Raw genomic sequence first — 22,693 nt, forward strand, 5'->3', positions numbered from 1 at the left:
GGTGGCAGGAAGTGATTTTTTTTTTAAACAAGTAGGTACACTTTAGGTTCTAGGCTCCCTGCAAGTACCTGAGTTGAAAGAAAGCAGATGCTCTGAAGGGAGAATAAAAGCCTACTTTCCAAAACATAGTTTTATTACTGTACAAAAAGCACACACTCTCCCCTTTTGGTCCCCCCTCCCAACCCCCCAGGAACTGTACACAGTGTGCCAGGCTGGAGTGACCGCAGGCTTCTGCTCCGCACTCTGCCCACGGGCTGAGCTCTCTGCCCCAGGTCCTTTCAGATGTCTGGGGTGCCCTATAGGCTGCCAGGCTGGGGCAGGGCAGCCCAGCTCACACGTACTCCTTGGCAGAATTGGGCTTAGGGTAGGAGCGGGGTGCACGGTACCCAGATTGGCCCTCACTCCCAGGACAAGAGCAAGAGAGCAGCGCACCTCCCAGGAGGACCAGAGAGGACCCTGCCCAGCCAATGAAGATGGCAGGGCCAAACTCATACCTGTGGAGAGATGGGACTGGGGTCAGAAGCCCTGGCCTGCCTCTCCGGACCCCAGACCCTTAGAAGGTAGGGCTCCCATACTTACTTCACGTTTGTGGGGACCAACGGGTTATAAAAGTCTGTGACAATCTGGTGGCCATACCAGGAGCAAGCTATCAACGCACAAAGACCTGGAGAAGAAATGAGGATTCAGACATTGTGAACACCCCCCCCAATCCAGTACCACGCCGGCCCTCACCACCCCCCAGGATGGGCCCGGAAGAGAGTCCCTGGGCCCACCGTAGACCTGTTGCTCACCTGCCACGATGAAAATGATGCCTCCAGTCATGGCTATACGGGCTTTCTTCACTTTGTCGTCTCCCCCACAGTTTGTACACTTCATGCCCATGGTTCCCACGAACATGGCCATCAAACCCAGCACCAGGGAGACCACCATTAGGGCTCGGGTGGCTTGCAGGGCCGCTGCGGAGAAGGCAAAAGGATGCCATCGTTGCTGGAAATGCCAGCGGCCCTCGGAGGGCTCCAGCCTCCTGAGTCGCTGACCGAGCCCCACTGGTCGCTAGTCTGGGGCCCCCTTGGCTCCCGGTCCCGGGCCAGAGCCGGTGGATCCCGCCCCTCCTGACTCCGCGGCCTTCCCGCTCCGCCCCGCCCTTTCGGCTCTAGGATCCGCCCGGGGCGCCAGGGTTTCGATGAAACTGCCCCAGGGAGGGGGAAGGGTGAAAGGGGACGTCGAAGAGGAGGCGAGCTGGTGGCCGCAGCCCCGGAACCCCGGCCGCGGATCCCGGCCCTCGTCCCAGCTCTGACCCCACTATCGAGGCCACGGTTTGTGGCTTTGGCTAATCGGCCGATAAGATTAGGAGCCGCAGGCAGCCGCCCAGGCCCGACAGGGCGCACGGCTCCTCGGCCCTCAGTCCGACCCGGCGGCCTCCAGCCCGACCCGGCGGCCTCCAGCCCAAGCCGCCTTTCGTCCGAGAAAAGGGCGGGAGAAGGCGGAGGCCGTTGCTTCCTTGGGGCGGGGGGAGGGGGGAAGGCCCGGCTCCCCGGGAGGCGCTAGGGCCGCCAAGCCGGGGACGAGGCTCCTCCAGGGCCAAGAGGAGAGCCGCGGGCCCGGGACGCGCGCACGTGCAGCCCCAGAGGCCCGCGGCCGGCCGACCCCACGGCTCCCGCCCGACCGCTTCCGCTTCCTCCTCTCCCACCTGCTCCCAGGCAACCCAGAAGGTCGGGCCCTGGGACCCCGCACGCCCCCCGCCCCAACCTCGGCCCTGGGCGCGTCCGCCCCGTCGGTCCCACGGCCTTACCGGACAGGGCGAGCACCGAGTCGTACGTTTTGCAGCTCATCATGCCTGTGCTCTGCGTGACGCAGTCCATCCATAGCCCCTTGTACATGGCCTGGGCCGTGATGATGTTGTCCCCCGCGTACGAGCTCATCTGCCACTGCGGGATGGCGGTGCAGGCCACCAGGCCCACCCAGCCCAGCAGAGCCATGGAAAAGCCCAGCAGTTGCAGGCCGGAGTTGGCCATTTCCGCCCTGAGAAAAGACGAGGGGCGCCGGGTGGGCGAATTTTAAGTCAGTCCAGGAGACAAAAAAAAGTTGGTGGTCAAGTGCCTGCAAATCTAGTCACCGAGGTAAACACAAATCGACCCCTGGGACGGGGGTGGGGGCGAAGAGGCCTCACAGCAGAGGGAACAGGGTTGGTGGCCGGCGAAAGCGATCCGCGAAGACCAGGCGGTTCCCTCCCGTGCGCTCGGCGACCCTCCCCAAACAAAGGTGGAGGGGCCGTAGGGGCGCGGTCCCGGAGTGGAAGTCCCAAGGTACCCTGGGCTCTCGGCCCGAGGCTGCAGTGCGAGGCCGAGGTCGCTCGGCGGTGAGCAGGCAGGTGCGGGCGCACAGGTGCGGCGCACCTGAGTATATGTAGGGCGTCGGGGGCGCGCCCCCGCGGGCTCTGGGAGCGCGAGGGGGGAGGGGCCGGAGGGGCGGCCGAGGGTGACCTGACGTCACCAAAGGGACACTCACCTGAGCCGGAAGTCCTGGCCCCCACCCCTCCCGGCCCAGGTAAAGAGGAAGAAACCTGAGCACCAGGGTCACGCCCCTCGACTAGCCGGGCTCAGACCGCCGGAGGGGAGGAGGCGGAGTCTGCGCCGGAGTCCCCAGCTTAGAGTAAGCCCCTCTGGACTGGAGGTCCCTGGGGCTCTAGGTTGTCCCTTGCCCTCTCCCCAACAGGTGCGCCAGGAACGCGGTGGAGCCGGAGCGGGGTGGGGGGGATGCCCCGGGCCAGCCTTGATGCCGCCTTTCCCGCCCGCGGGGACTCTCGGTTTCCACCCTAGGCGCTCTTTGTCCCGCCCTACTTTCGCCCTCATCCTCTGCGCTTCTCTTTTTCCCTTCAGCGTCCTCTCCTAGTAGCCAATCCCACCTGCAGGGGCTCTGGCTCCAATCCTTCAGAACTGCCCACAGCAGCGGGGTTGGCGTCCCCGTCCCTGCCTGACGTGACAGCGTTTGGGCCCTTGGTACCCCACGTCCCCAAGGTCACTGTCCCACCCCGCCTCAAGGGTGCTTATAGCAGAAGGAAGAAACCACTGAGCCGGAAGCCAGGCAAGGGTGGGAGCAGAGAAAGGCTGGGTCAGAGTCTTGGCCACACCTGTCATTCCCCTCCCTGGAGTCTTTGTGAGCCGTCCTCACCTTTCCTCTACCTCCTCCCTGAGCCCTGCACACACTTCTCTCCTTCCTTCTGATCCTGGACCTGCCTCTTTGTGCGTCCCCCCCACCCCTTCACCTTCGGTCTCCCAGGACGTCTTGGCTCTAATAGGGCCTTTAATTCAGCCCGCAGACTCCCACCTCACCCTCGGGTTTCTTCTCTCTCTCCCCAAGCGATGGCCCCACCCTTGCTCCCATCTCCTGCAAGCATCCCCCATTTATCCACTCCTCCCTCTTTTTTTTTTTTTTGTTTTTGTTTTTTGTTTGTTTTAGGGCTGCACCCGCCGCATATGGAGGTTCCCAGGCTAGGGGTCAAGTCGGAACTGTAGCTGCCAGCCTACACCAGAGCCACAGCCACGCGGGATCCAAGCCATGTCTGCGACCCACATCACAGCTCATGGCAACACCAGATCCTCAACCCACTGATCAAGGCCAGGGATCGAACCTGCAACCTCTTGCTTCCTAGTCAGATTCATTTCCTCTGCGACACAACGGGAACTCCTTTTTTTTTTTTTTTCTTCATTCCTCCCTCATCTGTTATCATCTCCCCTTCCTGCCTATTCTGTTTCCAATGTCACGCCTCTCTCTTTTAGTCTACCTTTGTACCCTATCTCCAGTCCCCTTGGGGCCCAGCATCACCAAGTAGTCTTTCTTTGCATCCTCCTGTGCGAACAGCGCTGCCACCTCGTCCTGTTTCCTCCCAGTCTACCTCGCCTCCAACCTCCTGACACCTCAGGCTCACAAGCCTTTCTTTCCTTTTGGCCCCACTCATGGAACATGGTATACACCACAGCTGCGGCAGCACCGGATCCTGAACCCAGTAAGTCTTTCCTTCTTTTATTCAATAAAAATATTAAAGGGGGGAGTTCCCTGGTAGTCTAGTGGTTAGGATTCAGCACCGTCACAGCTGTGGCCTGGGTTCAGTCCCCAGTCTGGGAACCGAGATCCTACACGAAGCCCCTGCTAGCTTCCGCCCAAATAAATAAATAAATAATGAAACAGCCCTTCGCACTCAGCTAATTAACCTGCTTTTCTATAAAATTCAGCCTTTATAAACTCTTCATTATTCATTTTAATTCTTCTACCTTTTTTGTCTTTTTTTGGGATTTTTTGTTTGTCTGTTTGGCCTTTTAGGGCCACGCCTGCAGTATATGCAAGTTCCCAGGCTAGAGGTCAAATTGAAGCTGTAGCTGCCGGCCTACAGCACAGCCACAGCAACACCAGATCCTTAACCCACTGAGCAAAGCCAGGGATCAAACCCACATCCTAGGGACACTAGTCGGATTAGTTTCTGCTGCACCACAATGGGAACTCCTAATTTTTCTACTTTTTTTTTTTTTAAGGTGCTTTCAGAAATAACACAGTCTCATTACTTAAATATATCCAGCTTCTTTCCACCTGAGACCATCTCAGCCCGAGCCATCGTCACCTCTTGCCTGGACACTGCAACTGCCTCCAAACCAATCTCCCTACTTCCCTGCTTGTCATAAAAATCTGTTCTCCGGAAGTGACTTTAAAAAAAAATAATGAGGAGTTCCCATCATGGCGCAGCGGAAACGAGTCTGACTAGGAACCATAAGGTTACGGGTTCGATTCCTGGCCTCGCTCAGTGGGTTAAGGATCCGGCGTTGCCATGAGCTGAGGTGTAGGTGGCAGACGCAGCTCGGATCCCGCGTGGCTGTGGCTGTGGTGTAGGCTGGCAGCTACAGTTTCGATTCGATCCCTAGCCTGGGAACCTCCATATGCCACGGTGTGGCCCTAAAAAGCAAAATCATAATAATAAACTGAGATCTTGTCACTTCCTGTTTAAAATGCTTAAAACGTCCAGTGGCACCCTTTTGCTTCTATGGCCCTACCAGATTTAGCAAATAAATGCCATGTTATGGCTTCCCAGGCTCTGAGTCAGCCACACTTCCTGAACCGTACTATATCCCTTCCCAGGGTGCCTTTGCACTCTGTCCCCGACGCCTGGGTGCTCTGCTTCGTCTACCCCACCCAACCTTCCTCTACCCGGCCAACCAACGCATCCTTCAGCCATCAACTCAAATAGCACTTCTCCCAGGAAGCCGGGCCTGACCCCCCAACGCCAGACTGAGTCAGATCACCTTGCTGAAAGCTCACTCCGCTACTTGTCCTTTGCTTTCAAGGCTCTTATCATAGCCTGAAACTATTTACCTTGTGTGGTAATTTATTCAATGTCAGTCTCCCCGCTGTACTGCCAGCTCCAAGAGGGCAGAGATGTGTCTGGGTTTTATCACCAATAAATCTTTGACTGAAATTGCAAATTAACAAGTCTTTCATCCACTTATTTGACAAGTATGTTCTGAGGGCTTCTAGAACACACCATGCTTGACACTGGGGCTGCCACTGTAAGCCAGAGAGATAAGGACACTGTGCTCAGACAACTTAGATTCCAGAGGGAGGAAGCAGACAATAAAGACATAAAGCAAATGGTGCCTGTCTTGCAGGCAATAAAATAGGGTAATGTCACGAGGTTGGGTCCCCTCCAGAGGTAGGTCAGGGACACCTTTCTAAGAAGGGACTGTTAAGTAACAAGCCACTCACAGAGTTCCCGTCGTGGCTCAGTGATGAACGAATCCGACTAGGAACCATGAGGTTGCAGGTTCGATCCCTGGCCTTGCTCAGTGGGTTAAGGATCTGGTGTTGCCATGAACAGTGGTGTAGGTAAAGCAGGATCTCTTGGGAAGTTCCCTGGTAGCCTGTGGTTAAGGATTCGGCGTTGTCACTCCGGAGGCTCAGGTTCCATCCCTGGCCCGGGAACTTCCACATGCCGTGGGCATGGCCAAACAAGCAAACAAACAAAAGCCAAAAGGAGACAAAATAAAGCAGCACCTCTCGACCTCAGCCAGGGACCTGCGCTGCCACAGAGACAATGCCAGATCTTTAACCTAGGGGGCCACCATGGCACTCCTAGAAGTCAACAACAATAATGAGGACACAGAGGAAGATGATAAGCCAGATGCTGAAGTTGTCCAATTCCACCCTATTCAGGAATTTATTCTTGGGCCTCAACTGTCTCATCTAGAAAACCAGAGTGATACATACCATTATGCCTGCTTCGGAAACCGGAGGCTGGTCTCAATGCTCTCCTCTGGTTCCGCCGGGAGTGCATTTTGAGATCCAGATCTGGAAAAGGAGGTAAAAAGCGACAAACTCATTTTATGAGACTACGGTACTTCTGCCACTGAAATCAGTTACGGATTATATTAGAAAAGTATTATAGACCCATTTCGTCTTAAATATATAGATGCAAAAATCATGAATAAACTATCACTTAATCAAAAGTAACAATATATTTAAAGAGTAATACATCTCAACAGAACAGTCTGTCCCAGGAATGTGAATGTTTCAATTAGACAATCCATTAATGTAATTCACTACATGAGTAGATTAAAGAAAAAATATATATAGTTGTCTTAATAATTAAAAAAAAAACATATGAGGGAGTTCCTGTGTGGCTCAGTGGGTTAAGTATCAGGTGTTGCCACTGCAGTGGCCCCAGCCCACTGCTGTGGTGCAGGTTCCATCCCTGGCTTGGGAACTTCTGTATGCCAAGCGTGCAGCCAAATTAAAAAAAAAAAAAAGCATTTGATAAGGTACCTACTTATGATAAGAGCTTTTTAAAAATTTTATGGCCATGCCTGCAGCATATGGAAGTTCCCAGGCCAGGGACTGAATCCAAGCTGCAGCTACAACCTACACCACAGATGCAGCAATGCCAGCACCTTAACTCACCCCTCCAGGGACCGAACTGGAATCTGCACAGAGACAAGCCAGATCATTAACCCACTGCGCCACAATGGGAACTCCTATGACACGAATTTTTAGCAAAAAAGATTAAGGAGGAAATTCTTACACTTGATGAAGAAATTTTTTTATTCATTTGCTTATTTATTTTTGGCTGCATCCATGGCATACAGAAGGTCCCAGGCCAGGGATCAAACTTGAGCCACAGAAGCGACAATGCTGGATCCTTAACCTGCTGAGCCACCAGGGAACTCCTCATCTCTTTTGTGACTGGGAAAAGAACAAAGATATCCACCTTTATCCCTTTTGTTTGACATAGTTCTGGAAGTCTTTTTTTTTTTTTTTTTTTTTTTGTCTTTTGTTGTTGTTGTTGTTGCTAATTCTTGGGCCACTCCCGCGGCATATGGAGGCTCCCAGGCTAGGGGTTGAATCGGAGCTGTAGCCACCAGCCTACGCCAGAGCCACAGCAATGCGGGATCCAAGCCGCGTCTGCAACCTACACCACAGCTCATGGCAACGCCGGATCGTTAACCCACTGTGCAAGGGCAGGGACCGAACCCACAACCTCATGGTTCCTAGTCGGATTTGTTAACCACTGCGCCACGACGGGAACTCCTGGAAGTCTTGATCAATACTACAAGGAAGTGAAAGAAATACCTAGTGTGAAGAGTGCAAAGGACAAAATAAAACTGACTTGCAGATGACAGAATCGCCTACTTAGAAAATCAAGTAGAATCAGCAGAGAGACTATTAGAACTATCCAGGGTGTTCAGTAAGGTTGCTGAATACAAGATCAACCTACGAAAAGAGTCACTAGCACGTCACTACACCAGCAATAACTAACTAGAAAATGTAATTTAAAAAATAACACTTGATTTCCATCACCGACAAAAATTATAAAGCATCTAGAATTAACCAAGTATTCATAAGACCTCCATGCAAGAAAAATTTTAATTCTAACAAAGAACAAAGAGGATGACATAAAAAAGAATCGGCAGGAGTTCCCGTCGTGTCGCAGTGGTTAACGAATCCGACTAGGAACCATGAGGTTGCGGGTTCGGTTCCTGCCCTTGCTCAGTGGGTTAACGATCTGGCGTTGCCGTGAGCTGTGGTGTAGGTTGCAGACGCGGCTCGGATCCCGCATTGCTGTGGCTCTGGCATAGGCCGGTGGCTACAGCTCCGATTCAACCCCTAGCCTGGGAATCTCCATATGCCGCGGGAGCGGCCCAAAGAAATAGCAACAACAACAACAACAACAACAAAAGACAAAAAAAAAAAAAAAAAAAAAAAAAAAGAATCGGCAAAAAGTCCATGCTTTTAAAATGGGATGACTTACCATTATAAAGATATAAGTTGTCCCCAGAATAACTTATAATATGATATCTTACCAATAAAAATCCAATTGATTTTTTTAAAAGGTCATGATAAATGTACCCCCCAAATTGTTTGGAGCAATTAAAAAAAAAAACACATACAAATGGTCAGGTCAGCACAGGAAGAGAAACAAGAGGGGTCTTGCCCTTCCAGAAATTTAAACTTGCTACAAAGTGTCCAGCAACAATAACAGCACAGGAGTTCCCCTGTGGCGCAGCAGGAACAAATCCGACTAGGAACCAGGAGGTTGCGGGTTCGATCCCTGGCCTTGCTCACTGGATTAAGGATCCAGCTTTGCCGTGAGCTGTGATGTAGGTCACAGACGTGGCTTGGATCATAGGTCGGCAGCTGTAGCTCCGATTGGACCCCTAGCCTGGGAACCTCCATATGCCATGGGTGCAGTCCCAGAAAATACAAAAAAAAAGAAAAAAGAAAAAATATGGCTCAATATGGGAAAAATAAATTGGATCCCTAACACCCAAAATAAGGATGAATTCCACGTGGATTAGAAAGACTAAATGTGAGGGCTCCCGTCCTGGCTCAGCGATTAATGAACCTGACTGGTATCAGGGAGGACACGGGTTCCATCCCTGGCCCTGCCGTGCTCAGTGCCGGTTGCCAAGAGCTATGGTGTAGGTTGCAGGTGCGGCTCGGATTCCGAGTTGCTGTGACTCTGGTGTAGGCTGGTGGCTACAGCTCCGATTGGACCCCGATTGGACCCCTGGCCTGGGAACCTCCATGTGTGGTGGGCGCAGTCCTAAAAAAAAAAAAGAGAGAGAGAAAGACCCCTTCCCCAAAAAAGACTAACTGTCAAGAGCCAAACTATAAAGTCATTGGAAGAAAAGATAAATTTGTGAGGCAGAAATGAAAAAGGACATATGCAAAATTTCAAAAGCGCAAATCAATCATAAGGGGATGACTGGTCATTGTGATTACATCACATTTCAGGATTTCTACGAAATGAAGTTCACTGAGGAAAGATTAATCGGCGGACGACAGAACTAGAGAAAATATTGGCAGTGTGCAAATCTAACAAAGAAGTGATATTATTGGTTTAAATGTCTTGCTAATCAACAAGAAAACTATTCCAGGGGAAAATGGGTAGAGAATATAAAGGAATTGGCAAAAAAAAAAAAAAAAAAAAGAAAGAAAGAAAGAAAGCCAAAGCACTATGGAGTGTTTAAAGGGATGCTCCAAGCCATAAGTAATCACAGAAAACAGCAATATTAGGTATCACCTTTTACCTCTTGAGCTGACACATGTTAGAAATCCAAACAAATTCTCATTGGATTAAAATCTCACATAGTCCATTCTGGATTTTAAAAGAGTGACTGTCTGTTGGTGAGGGAACTGGGAATTTCAGACCTTGCTGGTGCGAGTGGAATATGGATGAGCCCACTTTGGAAAACAGTTTGGCCGATTCATAAAAAGTTACAGGTACACCCATCTGTACCATTCGGGATAATACAATCCAGCCATTCTACTGTTAGATATTTTCCAAGAGGAATGAAAGCTTATGTCCATATAAAGATCTACACATGAATGTTCCTAGCAGCTTTATTTGCAATGACCCCAAACTGAAAATAACTCAAATATCCATCAACAGGTGAATGGGCATTCAAACTGATTAAGGTTGATAATTAAATCAATAATACCGAGCAATCAAAAGGGGAGAAGTTGTAACACATGTAACAAACAACATAGATGAATCTCAAAATAATCAAGTAAAAGAAGCCCAGACAGAGAGTTCCCTAGTGGCTCAGTGGGTTAAGGATCCGGCATGGTCACTCCTGTGGCTCGAGTTCGATCCCTGGACTGGGAATGTCCTGATGCCACAGGCATAGCCAAAAAGAGAAAAGAAGCCCAGACAAAAGGAGTAACTTCTGTAGGATTCTGTTTACATAAAATTCTGAAAAATGCAAACTGGTCCATCATGACCAAAAGCAGATCCGTGGTTGCCTAGGGGGTGAAAGGACTAATTACAAAGAGGTACCAGGAAACACTGGAGGTGATAGATGTGTTCGTTATCTCGACACTGAGGACAGTTTCATGGGTGTAGACATATGTCAAAACTTATCACATTACGGATGTTAACCAGCCTCACTACGGCAATCATTTCGCAATACCCACAGACATCAAATCCTTATGTTGTACAACTGAAATTAATGTAATGGTACATGTCAACCCTACATCAACAACAATCTTCTGACTTATCAAAGTGTACATTTTGCACCTTTTATTTATCTACTTTTGGCCACACCCACAGCATGCAGAAATTCCTGGGCCAGGGATCGAACTCCCGCCGCTGCTACCGCAGGGATGACACCTGATCCCTAACCCGACATGCCACCAGGGAACTCCTGTATATTGTAAATATGTACAATTATAGCTCAATAAAGCTGTTTAAAAAAACTCAATTAACCACCCTATTCCAAGCCTTCATTATTTGCCTTCATTAAAACTCGAGGAAGTAGATACTATTATTATCTCCCTTCTCATTTTACAGATGAGGTAAATAAAGCACAAAGAGCTTAGGTAACTTTTCCAAGGGCACAGGGTTAGTAAGGAGCAGACCTGGGGCTCAAACTCAGGCAGGTTGGGCCCTGAGTCCATACTCGATCTTAACTGTGTTGCTTCGGGTAGATGCTGCCTCAGAGGGTGTGTGTGGTGGTAGCAGAACCCTCCAGAGCTGCTGATGGAAGTGGAGCTGAAAGAGTCGAGAGCTAGCTGGTAGTACTTAGTCAAATTAGATATAAGTATACCCTATGACTCAGCAATTCCACGTGGTGGAGACAGATATAAATAAAGACATAGGCAGAGGCCGAGAGAGAGCTCCCGAAACGAACCTTTGTGTAAAAATGTCCATTGCCACAGGGTTGAGAACTAGAATTGACCTGGATGCTCATTAATGAGAGGACTGATAATTGAGGCACATTATGCAACCGTAAATTGGATCATCACAGAACATGAATGGGGTTTTTTTGTTTTTTGTTTTGTTTCGCTTTGCTTTTGAGGGCCACACCCTCAGCATATATATGGAGGTTCTCAGACTAGGGGCCACAGATCCAAGCAGTGTCTGCAACCTACACCACAGCTCACGGCAATGCTGGATCTCTAACCCCCTGAGCGAGGCCAGGGATCGAACCCACAACCTCATGGTTCCTAGTCAGATTTGTTTCTGCTGGGCCACGATGGGAACTCCTGAATGGGTTTTTATTTAAAAAAAAAAAAAACTCCCTGAATGGGTTTTTAAAATGTAGTGCTTCCTGGAGTTCCCATCGTGGTGCAGTGGTTAATGAATCTGACTAGGAACCATGAGGTTGCGGGTTCGATCCCTGGCCTTGCTCAGTGGGTTAAGGATTCGGCGTTGCCGTGAGCTTTGGTGTAGGTTGCAGATGTGGCTCGGATCCCGAGTTGCTGTGGCTCTGGTGTAGGCCGGCGGCTACAGCTCCGATTTGATCCCTAGCCTGGGAACCTCCCTATACCGCGGGAGTGGCCAAAGAAATGGCAAAAAGACCAAAAAAAATGCAGTACTTCCTGAAGATCAGAGTGAAATATATAGCCAGAAGCTGTTTACATAAATGAAAAACATGTGCACACAAAACGATTCATATTTTGCAAGAGCACAAACAAAAATGAGCATTAAATGCATTGGAAGGGTTGCCTTTGAGGGAGGACGAATAAGAAATGGGTATTGGAAGTTCCCTGGTGGCTCAGGTTAAGGATCCAGCATTGTCACTGCTGCGGCGCGGGTTCCATCCCTAGCCAGAGGACGTCAAACATGTCATGGGTGCGGCCAAAAAAAGAGAAATGGGTATGGAAATAAAGGAGAATAATTGGTAAAATAAAAACAAGATTAAGACATAGCCTAGTGAGGCTAATAAGCGAAAAACTCTGTCATGAATTCAATCCTCTGTACCTGAGACCCTCATAGAGAGGAAAAAAAACAGCGAAGGGACAAAGGGAGGAGAGGGCATTGCGGGAGCTCAGGGGCCCAAGGTTTCCCTCCAGAAACTGGAAGCAAAGTGGGCCTGGAGCAAAGTAGGAGCTGGAGGCAGAGAAAGAAGTGTCCCGGCTTTCTCCGCCCCCAACCTCTTCCCTACCGCGGGCTGCACCCGGCAAGAAGGCAGGGAACACAGGAGCTGACAGCAAAAGCCTGCAAGAATCAGCTGCCCGAGACCTAGGGCTGAGCTTGGGAAGGGCTACAATAGCTTCTGAGAGCTAAGGATTAATCTCTCCATGCAAGGTCAACAAACACAGGCTCCAATGGGAAGTGCTCCTTTGTGTCTCGGGTGGCTCTCCTTTTCCCCCTCTCTCTCCATCGACCAAGAAGAGGTTGGGAAGAAGACCCACGCTCCAGGGTGTTTTTCTTCCTCCCTCCCAACTCGCTCGCCTTATTCCTATTGTCTCTTCTACTCTCCCATTACTTTTTTTTTGACTTTTTCTTTTTTTTAAGGGCCGCACCCGTGGCATACGGAAGTTCCCAGGTTAGGGGTTGAATCAGAGCTACAGCTGCCAGTATACACCACAGCCCCAGGAACTCGGGCTCTGAGCCTTGTCTGTGACCTACACTACAGCTCACGGCAACACTGGATCACTTAACCCACTGAGCGCCCAGAGATTGAACCCACATCCTCATGGCTACTAGTTGGGCTCATTACCACTGAGCCAGGACGAGAACTCCCCCCATACCTTTTTTTTTTCTTTTTTTTTTCTTTTTAGGGCTACACCCATGGTATATGGAGGTTCCCAGGTTAGGGGTCGAATCAGAGCTACAGCTGCTGGCCTATACAGCACAGCCGCAGCAACGTGGGATCCAAGCCACACCTGCGAACTACACCGCGGCTCACAGCAATGCTGGATCCTTAACCTACTGAACGAGGCTAAGGATCAAACCCACATCCTCATGGATACTAGTCAGGTTCATTTCGGTTGCACCGCAACAGGAACTCCCCCACCCACCCCCATCACTTTAATGGCCGCACCTTCGGCATGTGGACGCCCCAGGAGAGGGATGGAAACTGCACCACAGCTGCAACCCAAGCCCCAGCTGCGGCAAAGCTGGATCCTTAACCCACTGCACCAGGGATTGAAACAGCGCTGCAGAGTCAATACACGATCCTTAACCTACTGTACCACAGTGGGAACTCCTTCCCCGGGCTTAAACTCTTAGAAACATCCCTGATATGCATCAGAATAAAGCATCTAGGAATCCCCTGGTGGCTCAGTGGGTTAAGGATCGGGCATTGTTACTGCTGTGGCTTGGGTCACAGCTGTGGCGTGAGTTCAATCCCCAGCCCAGAAACTTCAGAGCATCTAAATGAGAGCAGGAATGTGCCTTGCCCCAAGTGGAAGGACAGACCCCAGCCCTGCACCCCCTCTGCTAGATTTGCCCCCAACTTTGCCTCCCTCTACCTCTACCGTTTTCCCTTTTGTCCTCTTGGTACCTTTCTCGGCTTTTCCTCTTTCCCTGTCTTCTCCCTTTGTGGTATTCCAGCATCCCTGGTTTTCCTTTTACCTTCCTGATTGGTCCCTCTCTGCTTCCAGAAATCAACTCTGCTCCTTTATACGCATAAATGATTAGTTCTGCTCAACATCAGACCTTGGCTCCTCATCTACACCGCCTCGAGCAGATATGTGCAGCCATTCACCAAAGGCTGCGCCCACTTCGTGTCTGCTGCTCCCCGATCTGTGTTCTTTTCTTTTCTCTTCTTTCTAAGGCTACACCTGTGGCATATGGAAGTTCCCAGGCTAGGGGTCAAATCAGAGCTGTAGGTGCCAGCCTACACACCACAGCCACAGCCACAGCCACGCCCAATCCTTAACCCAGGGAGCAGGGCCAGGGATCCAACCCACATCCTCAGAGATACTAGTCGGGTTCTTAACACACTGAGCCACAACGGGAACTCCTCAATCTGCAATCTTGGCCATCAGGAACAGACCCTCATTTCATTCATTCAGCAGACATTTACCGCGTGTCCACCCCTAGGCTGGGTGCTGGGGAATACAGAGGTAAACAACATCGCTTGTCCTCAAGGTTAAGGGACAGAGAAGAAATGAGGACAATATACTATATTGGAGACACGTGGCCCTCTGGAGAAAAATCAAGGAAGTTTTCACAGAGGGGGTCGCCTTTTTCGAGGATAAACAGGACTATTCCAGACTGAGGGATTAGGATGGCGAAGGCACCAAGCAGTCAAAGAGCACAGTGTGTTCTGGGTACAAGAAGTAGTTAGGAACTGATGAAAACTTGAGTGGCGGGGATAGAAGGTGAGGAAGAGACAGGAGAGGAAAGGCAGCAGGTTTTGTTCACTCTGAAAAGGGGTTTGAACTTGACAGTGGGCAACAAAGACTTGTAGGGCAGGACTGAGGAGGCTGAACTTTTGTATGGGACTCTGCCTTCCCTGTAAGACAAGAAGAGGAGCAGGAAGATGAGTTGGCGGGACGGCGGTCTGGACCAAAGTGGCAACAGTACAGGTGGAGAAAATCAGATGAATGTGAAAGCCGAGGAACTCAAAACATCAGTGCTGGGAATGAACTGGATGGGGGGTGGGGGTCGGTACAGGAGAGGAGGAATCAAGCCGGACCTGATGGGAGTGACAAGGGTGGCTCTTAGGGCCATTCACTGAGATGAGGAAGTTAGCAGGAGGAGCTGGTCTGGACACGCTCATCACGTGAGCTGCCCACCCAGGCGGTAACCGAATACTCAGATCTAGAGCTCCAGAAGGAGGTCTGGGATGGGCCTGAGGGGCACCTTGGAGTGGGAGAAGGTCTGGGAGAGTGGCTCGGAGACCACCTCGGCCCGATCCGCTGCGGATCCGCGCTCTCCCTCCAGATGGCACTACAGCACCGCGCTTCCGAGGCCCGTTTTCCCAGCCGCGTGCGCTCCCCTACCCAGTGTTCTGCTGCTCTCGGGACATGCCAACTCTAGGTCGTGCCCTCCTCCCTGGGCAGGATTTAGCTGGGGATTCAAACCCAGAGCGGCCTCCAGGGAGCGTGTCCCAAGTCGTCCACGCGGCTAGCACATTCTTGGCAACTCAGGGGCCTCAGGACTGGTGACGTGGTTGGTGTGACCACCTGTCCCTTGGGCCGCTTCCAGTAACCAACGTGGGCCACGGGTGTAGGGGAAGGACCAGATAGGCAGAGCCCGGAGCAGGGATGTACGGAAAGAGGACCACCAAGTCCAGACACCCGACCCGCTAGGAACGGAATTTCCTGTCCCCGGGGCCATCACCGCGTGGGGAGCGTGTCGCGGACCCTTTAAGGCTCCATCTCCCTGCCACCACCACCCCGCCCGGGACAGGCCAGGACACCGGGGACCTGACATTTGGCGTCTCCCAACGTAGGAGCTAAAAATAACCGCCGTGGGTTACTCTAGGCCATTGGCCCGCACCCACCCCGCGCGCCGCCTCGCGCTGTCTCGGGCCGCCCGCGGTCTCAACCGGGCAAGTGTACCTGGCCCATCTCCTCTCAGACCCCGCGGTTCCGAGCCAACGCGCAGGGCTTTGAAGTCGCTTCTCCGGCCCCCAAGCTTGGCAAGTGGGCGGAGTCTTCGCACTTAAGGCGACGGAGCCGCCAGGTCTCCCAGGACCCTTTTCTCAAACACTTCCCGGCGGAAAGCTGGCGGGAACCGAGGGGCGTGTCTCGCCGGGCACGCTAAGGGGCGTGGCCTCGCCGGCCAACCCGACGGCTGGTGCCAAATTCCCAGCCCGAGCTCAGGGAGGGGCGTGGCCTTCTGGGGTGTGCGGGCTCCTGGCCAATGGGTGCTGTGAAAGGCGTGGCCCTGGGGGCTGCGGGGGCTGCTCCTCGGGTCTTTTCCCCCCAAGCCAGGCTCCACCAGATCCCTGGGAGCTACACTCTGGCTCCTCGGCTTGTGGCTGTGGGTCCGACCCGGCCCGCCCTCCGTACTGCGCTTCGGGACCCCCGTCGCCCCTGTGTCCTTCTGCCCGCCAGGCTGGGGCCACAGACCCCCAGTCGCCTCTCTCCGGTCTCCGGCAGCTCCTGCGCCTCCAGCTCCTAAGACAAGATGCCGTCGGGCTTCCAACAGATCGGCTCCGAAGTAGGGCTTAACATTCAGGGGCGGGATGGGGACACGGGTCCCGCTTTTTCTCGGGCTGGGGTCGCAGTTGGGGTCAGCGAGGGGGCGGTCCTTGCGCAGGTGCAGGGGGTGGGGTGGGGGACTGGCTATTTATACCCGGGGCTTGACAACCCGTGACTGTCGAATTCCAGTCCCTCGTGGAGGCAGAGTGGGTCTGGGGGAACTTTCCGGGGCAAGGACTACAGCTGCATTCCGCGCGTCCCAGGGTTCGCCCCTCCTCGCGCTGCGCGGGGATCGGGGACACCCTGCATTCAATCCAGCTTGAGCAAGCAGACCCCGGCGGGTCTTGCCCTCCAGGAGCTGTCCGTTTGTCCCGGCTCGACCGCAGTTTTTCGAGGACCAGAGGCTTCTCCGTTGGCCCCCACCCCCACACTTGGCAGTCCTCCTGGACGCTGAACTTTCCCTCGGCCCCGCGGTTGGTGGAGGGGTAGAGGGGAGTGTCGGCCCTCCCTCCTCCAGCTCAGGTTTCCCTTTGGAGACAGTCTGTGCCGCCAGCGATCAGCCACCACCACCACCACCACCACCGCCCCTCACACCACCTTCCCGCCCCCATCCCCTGGGCAAGTCTCTCCCAGGCGAGAGCCGCCATGGCCCCCTGCCCTTTGTCGCAGCTTAGAGGGGGAAGGGAGGCTGGGGCGGAGACAGAGACGGCCACAAGGCTGGGAGGAATGACCGCGATGTCCTTTTAGGAACTGCCCTTCTTGAACCTGTTGGGGGCTTCCAGGAGCCGGCTGCCAGAACCCCCAGGGAGGAGGGAAGAGGACAGAGGCTGCTGATGATAATGCACTTGTCACTTTATAAAGCCAGTACAGTTGGGGACACAATTAACATTCAATTTTGATTTTCACACTTTCACTGACACATAGACAAAGCAGGCAACATCATCCGTATCTCCCCAGTTCTCCACAGTTCAGAGAGGGGAAGTGACTTACCCAAGGTCACACAAAATCTGAACTCAGGTCTTGTAAGACCAAGGCTGTCCCAAGGTCACAGAGGAATTGTGAGACCCAGGTCCTCAAACATTTCTCTGCCTGCTGGACTCAAACATCGGTCCCCCCCCCCCAAGCCCAGCTGCCCGCAGGTTCTTCCCGCTCTTGTTTACATTGAGATCTTCAAGGGATTCCTAATAAGGTCCACTTTCCTCACCCAACGAGCTGGATGGAACCCAGCACCTTAAGGCTCCTGCTGGGCCCAGGCCTCAGAGGGAAGGAAAGAAACCACAATTCCACGTGACATGTCCCCTCTCTGCTTCCACCTGCCCAGGATGGGGAGCCCCCTCAGCAGCGAGTCACTGGGACCCTTGTCCTCGCCGTCTTCTCCGCTGTGCTCGGCTCCCTGCAGTTTGGCTACAACATTGGGGTCATCAATGCCCCCCAGAAGGTGAGGGGCCACAGCTGGCAGAGTGGGGTTCCCAGACAAGGCGGGGGAGGAAGGGGGTGAGCAGAGAGGGACAAGTCTGCAGGCATCACTCCTGTGCTCCCCCCCCCGCCCCCAGGTGATTGAACAGAGCTACAATGAGACGTGGCTGGGCAGGCAAGGGCCCAATGGACCCGGCTCCATCCCACCAGGCACCCTCACCACCCTCTGGGCTCTCTCCGTGGCCATCTTCTCTGTGGGTGGCATGTTCTCTTCCTTCCTGCTTGGCATCATCTCTCAGTGGCTGGGAAGGTATTGGACTGGAGGGCAAGGCTGGGGGAACAGGAAGGGAGCCAGAGCACAGCTGCCCTCTGACGGCCCCACTCTTTGCGTGCCAGGAAGAAGGCAATGCTGTTCAATAACACCCTGGCAGTGCTGGCGGGTGCCCTCATGGGGCTGGCCAAGGCGGCTGCCTCCTACGAGATGCTCATTCTTGGACGGTTCCTCATTGGCGCCTACTCAGGTACTGAGGGCACTGCAGCCCCGCCCAGTGCCTTGCCCTCCTTCGCTGTCCCTGGGTTTGGGGGTCAAAGTGGGCAGCCGCCTGAGAACCTCCCTCCTTCCCTCTGCCCAGGGCTGGCATCTGGGCTGGTGCCCATGTACGTGGGGGAGATCGCCCCCACTCACCTGCGGGGTGCCTTGGGGACACTCAACCAGCTGGCCATCGTCATTGGCATTCTGATCGCTCAGGTGACTGGGCCTGGCCTCATGGGAGGTTAAGGAGGGGTGGGGGTGGGGCTCTGGGGAGGGCTGAACGGCCCACCCTCTCTCCCTCCCGCCCTTCTCCCGCAGGTGCTGGGCTTGGAGTCCATGCTGGGCACTGCCACCCTATGGCCACTACTCCTGGGCATCACAGTGCTGCCTGCACTCCTGCAGCTGGTCCTGCTGCCCTTCTGCCCAGAAAGCCCCCGCTACCTCTATATCATCCGGAACCTAGAAGGGCCCGCGAGAAAGAGTGAGCTCCCGGGCCGTCCTGCTGTAGCACCTGTCTTCCTCCCAGGCCCCCTCCCTGTCCCCTCAGGCCTGACCCTCCTCGCCTCCAGGTCTGAAGCGCCTGACAGGCTGGGCCGACGTGTCTGGAGCGCTGGCTGAGCTGAAGGAGGAGAAGCGGCAGCTGGAGCATGAGCGGCCACTGTCCCTGCTCCAGCTCCTGGGCAGCCACACCCACCGGCAGCCCCTCATCATTGCAATTGTGCTGCAGCTGAGCCAGCAGCTGTCGGGCATCAACGCGGTACATACGTGGCAGCCTCAAGGAAGGGCAGGGGTTAGGGGAGAGCCCGAGAGAAGGGAAGAAGAGAGCAAGCCCCTCTCCATTAAAATTCAGGGTCAAGGAGTCCCTGTGGTTCAGAGGGTTATGAACCCGACTAGTATCCATGGGAATGCGGGTTTCATCCTTGGCCTTGCTCAGTGGGTTAGGGATCCGGCGTTGCCACGAGCTGTGGTGTAGGTCACAGAGGCGGCTTGGATCTGGTGTGGCTGTGGCTGTGGCTGTGGCTGGCCGGCAACTGCAGCTCAGATTCAACCCCTAGCTTGGGAACGTCCATGTGCCACAGGTGCAGCCCTAAAAAAAAAAAAAAAAAATTCAAGGTTAAGTCCAGCTTGGCACAGCCGCAAGGGAGCAAAGGACACCCCTGCCATGGTCTTTTCTTCTCGTCCACCTCTAGGTTTTCTACTATTCAACCAGCATCTTCGAGACGGCGGGGGTGGGGCAACCAGCCTATGCTACCATCGGAGCCGGTGTGGTCAACACAGTCTTCACCTTGGTCTCGGTAACTGCTGGCCTCTGGAAGGGCCCCCACTGTTGGCCTCACATCCCTGGGCCCTGCTCTTGGTTAGCCCCACCCACCCAATGCCTCCCACATCTCGAGCCCTGAAGGCCCCCTTGTAAGCCCCGACTCTCCCCACAGGTGTTGCTGGTGGAACGGGCTGGGCGCCGGACACTCCATCTCCTGGGCCTGGCAGGAATGTGTGGCTGTGCCATCCTGATGACTGTGGCTCTGCTTCTGCTGGTGAGGCCTGGGGAGAGGGAAGGGACCAGCGGTCCAACTCATGGGAACTGCCCCAAGAGGCTCTCTTAATACATGCCTTCCTTGGACCCCTGGAAAGTCATGTGCCAGGACCACGCTCCCTAGGGACCCCTGGCCACACTTCCCCTGCTCTGGGAAGAAGCCGTAGCACGATCCTGGCGGCCAAGGAGGAGAGCCCCGGTGGAACCTCAGGAACATAATTCCTAGGGACCCAGCTCTAGGACCCAAGGGGAATCACAGTCATAAGAGCTGAGAGACCGGAGATCCCAGAGTGGCTCAGTGGGTTAAGAACCAGATATAGTATCTGTGAGGATGCGAGTTCGATCCTTGGCCTCACGCAGGGGTTTAAAGATCCGGCGTTGCCACTGTGGTGCAGGTCATAGACTTGGCTTGGATCCCGCATGGCTGTGGCTGTGGCGTAGGCCGGCAGCTGCAGCTCTAATTCGACCCCTAGCCTGGGAACCTCCATGTGCCGCAGGTGGGGCCTTAAAAAGAACAACAGAACAACAACGGAAAGAGAGACCTGAATTCTCCACTCTCCCTTCCCGGCCCCCAGGAGCGGGTTCCAGCCATGAGCTATGTCTCCATCGTGGCCATCTTTGGCTTTGTGGCCTTCTTTGAGATTGGCCCAGGCCCCATCCCCTGGTTCATCGTGGCTGAGCTCTTCAGCCAGGGACCCCGCCCAGCAGCCATGGCTGTGGCAGGTTTCTCCAACTGGACGTCCAACTTCATCATCGGCATGGGTTTCCAGTATGTTGCGGTAGGTCCCTGCCACGGTCCCTCCCCATCTCCCAGCCCATCAGCCCGAGGAGGGCAACTCACAGCTAGCCCAGTTACGTTCTGGCCAGCCCCTCCCTCCCCACCCCCAGACTGCTGGTCTGGGGGTCACTCTGGGGGGCCACGTCGGTCCTGAAGGCCACTGGTTCCACCAGCATCAAAGCAAAGAAAGTGCTGAGCCAGATGGGACAACGACAGAGGTGTCTTCAGGACAGACTAGTGGTGGAGTTCCCAGTGTGGCTCAGTGGTTAACAAACCTGACTAGGATCCGTGAGGACGTGGGTTTGATCCCTGGCCTTGATCCATGGATTAAGGATCTGGCGTTGCCGTGAGCTGTGGCGTAGGTCACAGACGTGGCTCAGATCCCGTGTTGCTGTGGCTGTGGTCGTGGCTCAGATGCCACGTTGCTGTGGCTGTGGCCAGCAGCTACAGCTCCCATTCGACCCCTAGCCTGGGAACCCCCACGTGCCACAGGCGCAGTCATAAAAAAAGACAAAAAAAAAAAAAAAAAGACTAGTGGCATAACTTACTTAGACCAGGAGTAAAATTACAAACTTCCTGTCACTTCTGTAAATGGCTGGGAACCCACTCAGTGTGGTAACTCCTGGGGTGGCAGAGAGGGGGCCAACACCAAGAGAGCCCGGGTTCAGAGAATCCTTCCTTCACTCGGTTCTCCTGGTGATGTCCATGGCCCCGCAACGAGGCACCTGCTGTGTGCAGCCTCCAGCTCCCTAGGAGGGCCTGGGTCCCCGGCTTGCCTGCGACCACCCATTCCCTCCCCTCTGTCAACACCTCTTTCTCCACCTGTCCCAGGATGCTATGGGGCCCTACGTCTTCCTTCTCTTCGCGGTCCTCCTGCTTGGCTTCTTCATCTTCACCTTCCTAAAAGTGCCTGAAACCCGAGGCCGGACCTTTGACCAGATCTCAGCCACCTTCCGCCGGACACCCTCTCTTTTAGAGCAGGAGGTGAAACCCAGCACAGAACTCGAGTACTTAGGGCCAGATGAGAATGACTGAGGGGCTGGGCAGGGGTCGGAGAGCCAGTTCTCTCCACCTGCCGAGACCCCCCTCCTTTCCTCTGCAGCACTTTAACCCTCTCTTCCCCGTTACTTCCAGGGTGGAGAAAACCCCTGCAGCCTGGCGGGATGGGGAGCTAGAGGGAAGGGTGGTCTGAGCACCCCCTCATTCCCCTGTGTGACTCTTGGATTATTTATGTGTTGTGGTTAGGCTCGGGTCGTGGGTGGGCCATTCTCCTCTTGTCCCCTCCTTCCTCTGGAGCCCACCCCTACCCCATCTCGGCTTGGAAGACTTCCAGCCCCTGCAGCCAGGGAACGGGGAGGCGGGGAGGGGAGGTTCTAGGACTGACTTTTCGGGGAGGTTGACGGAAGCGGAGAGCAGGACTGGAGAGGAGAAATCCAGTTCCTGCCACTGGGGACTCCTCCCTCTCTGGCACTTCCTCTGAATCCTGGCCGCACAGACTCTGGGTGAAAGGGGGTCTGTCTTGACCCTCCAGGGCAGAGGAGGCAGCCCCGGGTCTAACCTCACGTCTCTCGCTGCAGGCTCAGTCCTCTCACTCAGCCTTCCCAGGCAAGAGGGGACAGCGGGCTCCCCTCTAGACTCAGGGCTCCTGGCCCCACTCCGGCTGCTCCCCAAGGCTGCCAGGGCGACCGGGGCGGGGGGGGGAAGAGGGACGACAGACTCTTTCGTCCTCGCCCATCCTGGGAGGGTGTTGTCCCCACAGGCTTTGACCAACTAAGGGAAAGAGGGATTTGAAAGGCTGCCTGTGAACACTGGGCTGGGAGGAGCCTTCAGATATTTTTGTATATGTTTGAAAAAGAAGGGGCGGGAAGAAGAAACCGAAGGTCTGCTGTACTAAATGTATAGAGAGAGCTCCGTATATAAAGTCACTGTAAGAGACGAGAGTGCTGTCGTGTGAGGCACTGGGGGACGGGCCCAGACGGCCGTGACCCCCACCACCGAGCCGCCTCCTCTCCATCCCCGGCCGTGGCCGTGGCCGAGGCCGCGGAGTCCCGTGGATGCCGTCACT

The 22,693-nt window shown here is 54.1% G+C and overlaps 2 protein-coding genes across 5 annotated transcripts; one reads left to right on the forward strand and one right to left on the reverse strand.

Annotated features, from left to right (window-relative positions):
* Positions 115–15,974, reverse strand: CLDN7 (claudin 7). 4 transcript variants are annotated; one of them, XM_021066034.1, is made up of 6 exons: positions 15,784–15,974; positions 6,253–6,333; positions 1,793–2,022; positions 792–956; positions 580–664; positions 115–494 (listed from the first exon to the last, which is right to left on the reverse strand). In XM_021066034.1, the coding sequence occupies exons 3-6, from the start codon at positions 2,013–2,015 to the stop codon at positions 332–334; spliced, it is 636 nt and encodes a 211-aa protein (XP_020921693.1). In that variant the 5' UTR covers positions 2,016–2,022; positions 6,253–6,333; positions 15,784–15,974; the 3' UTR covers positions 115–331. The 4 variants fall into 4 exon arrangements, with proteins under 4 accessions (XP_020921693.1, XP_005669240.1, XP_005669241.1 ...); XM_005669183.3 differs by lacking the exons at positions 6,253–6,333; positions 15,784–15,974 and adding an exon at positions 2,906–3,016 and having other exon boundaries at positions 116–494; XM_005669184.2 differs by lacking the exons at positions 6,253–6,333; positions 15,784–15,974 and adding an exon at positions 2,509–2,778 and having other exon boundaries at positions 116–494.
* SLC2A4 (solute carrier family 2 (facilitated glucose transporter), member 4) lies at positions 16,344–22,563 on the forward strand (the record flags this gene model as incomplete). The annotated part of the gene is given in 11 exon segments (NM_001128433.1): positions 16,344–16,387; positions 17,690–17,806; positions 17,922–18,094; positions 18,181–18,305; positions 18,417–18,532; positions 18,635–18,797; positions 18,886–19,073; positions 19,507–19,611; positions 19,750–19,851; positions 20,426–20,629; positions 21,460–22,563. Coding segments are annotated over 11 exon segments (1,530 nt in total). The 3' UTR covers positions 21,664–22,563.

Source organism: Sus scrofa, chromosome 12, assembly GCF_000003025.6.
Source record: "Sus scrofa isolate TJ Tabasco breed Duroc chromosome 12, Sscrofa11.1, whole genome shotgun sequence".
Lineage (NCBI taxonomy): Eukaryota > Metazoa > Chordata > Mammalia > Artiodactyla > Suidae > Sus > Sus scrofa.

Coding starts and splice junctions, on each gene's coding strand:
- CLDN7 (XM_021066034.1), bottom strand. CDS start 2,015: ATGGCCAACTCCGGCCTGCAACTGCTGGGCTTTTCCATGGCTCTGCTG. Junction 957..1,792: donor CTCGGTGCTCGCCCTGTCCG/GTAAGGCCGTGG, acceptor CCTTCTCCGCAG/CGGCCCTGCAAGCCACCCGA. Junction 665..791: donor CATCATTTTCATCGTGGCAG/GTGAGCAACAGG, acceptor TTTCTTCTCCAG/GTCTTTGTGCGTTGATAGCT.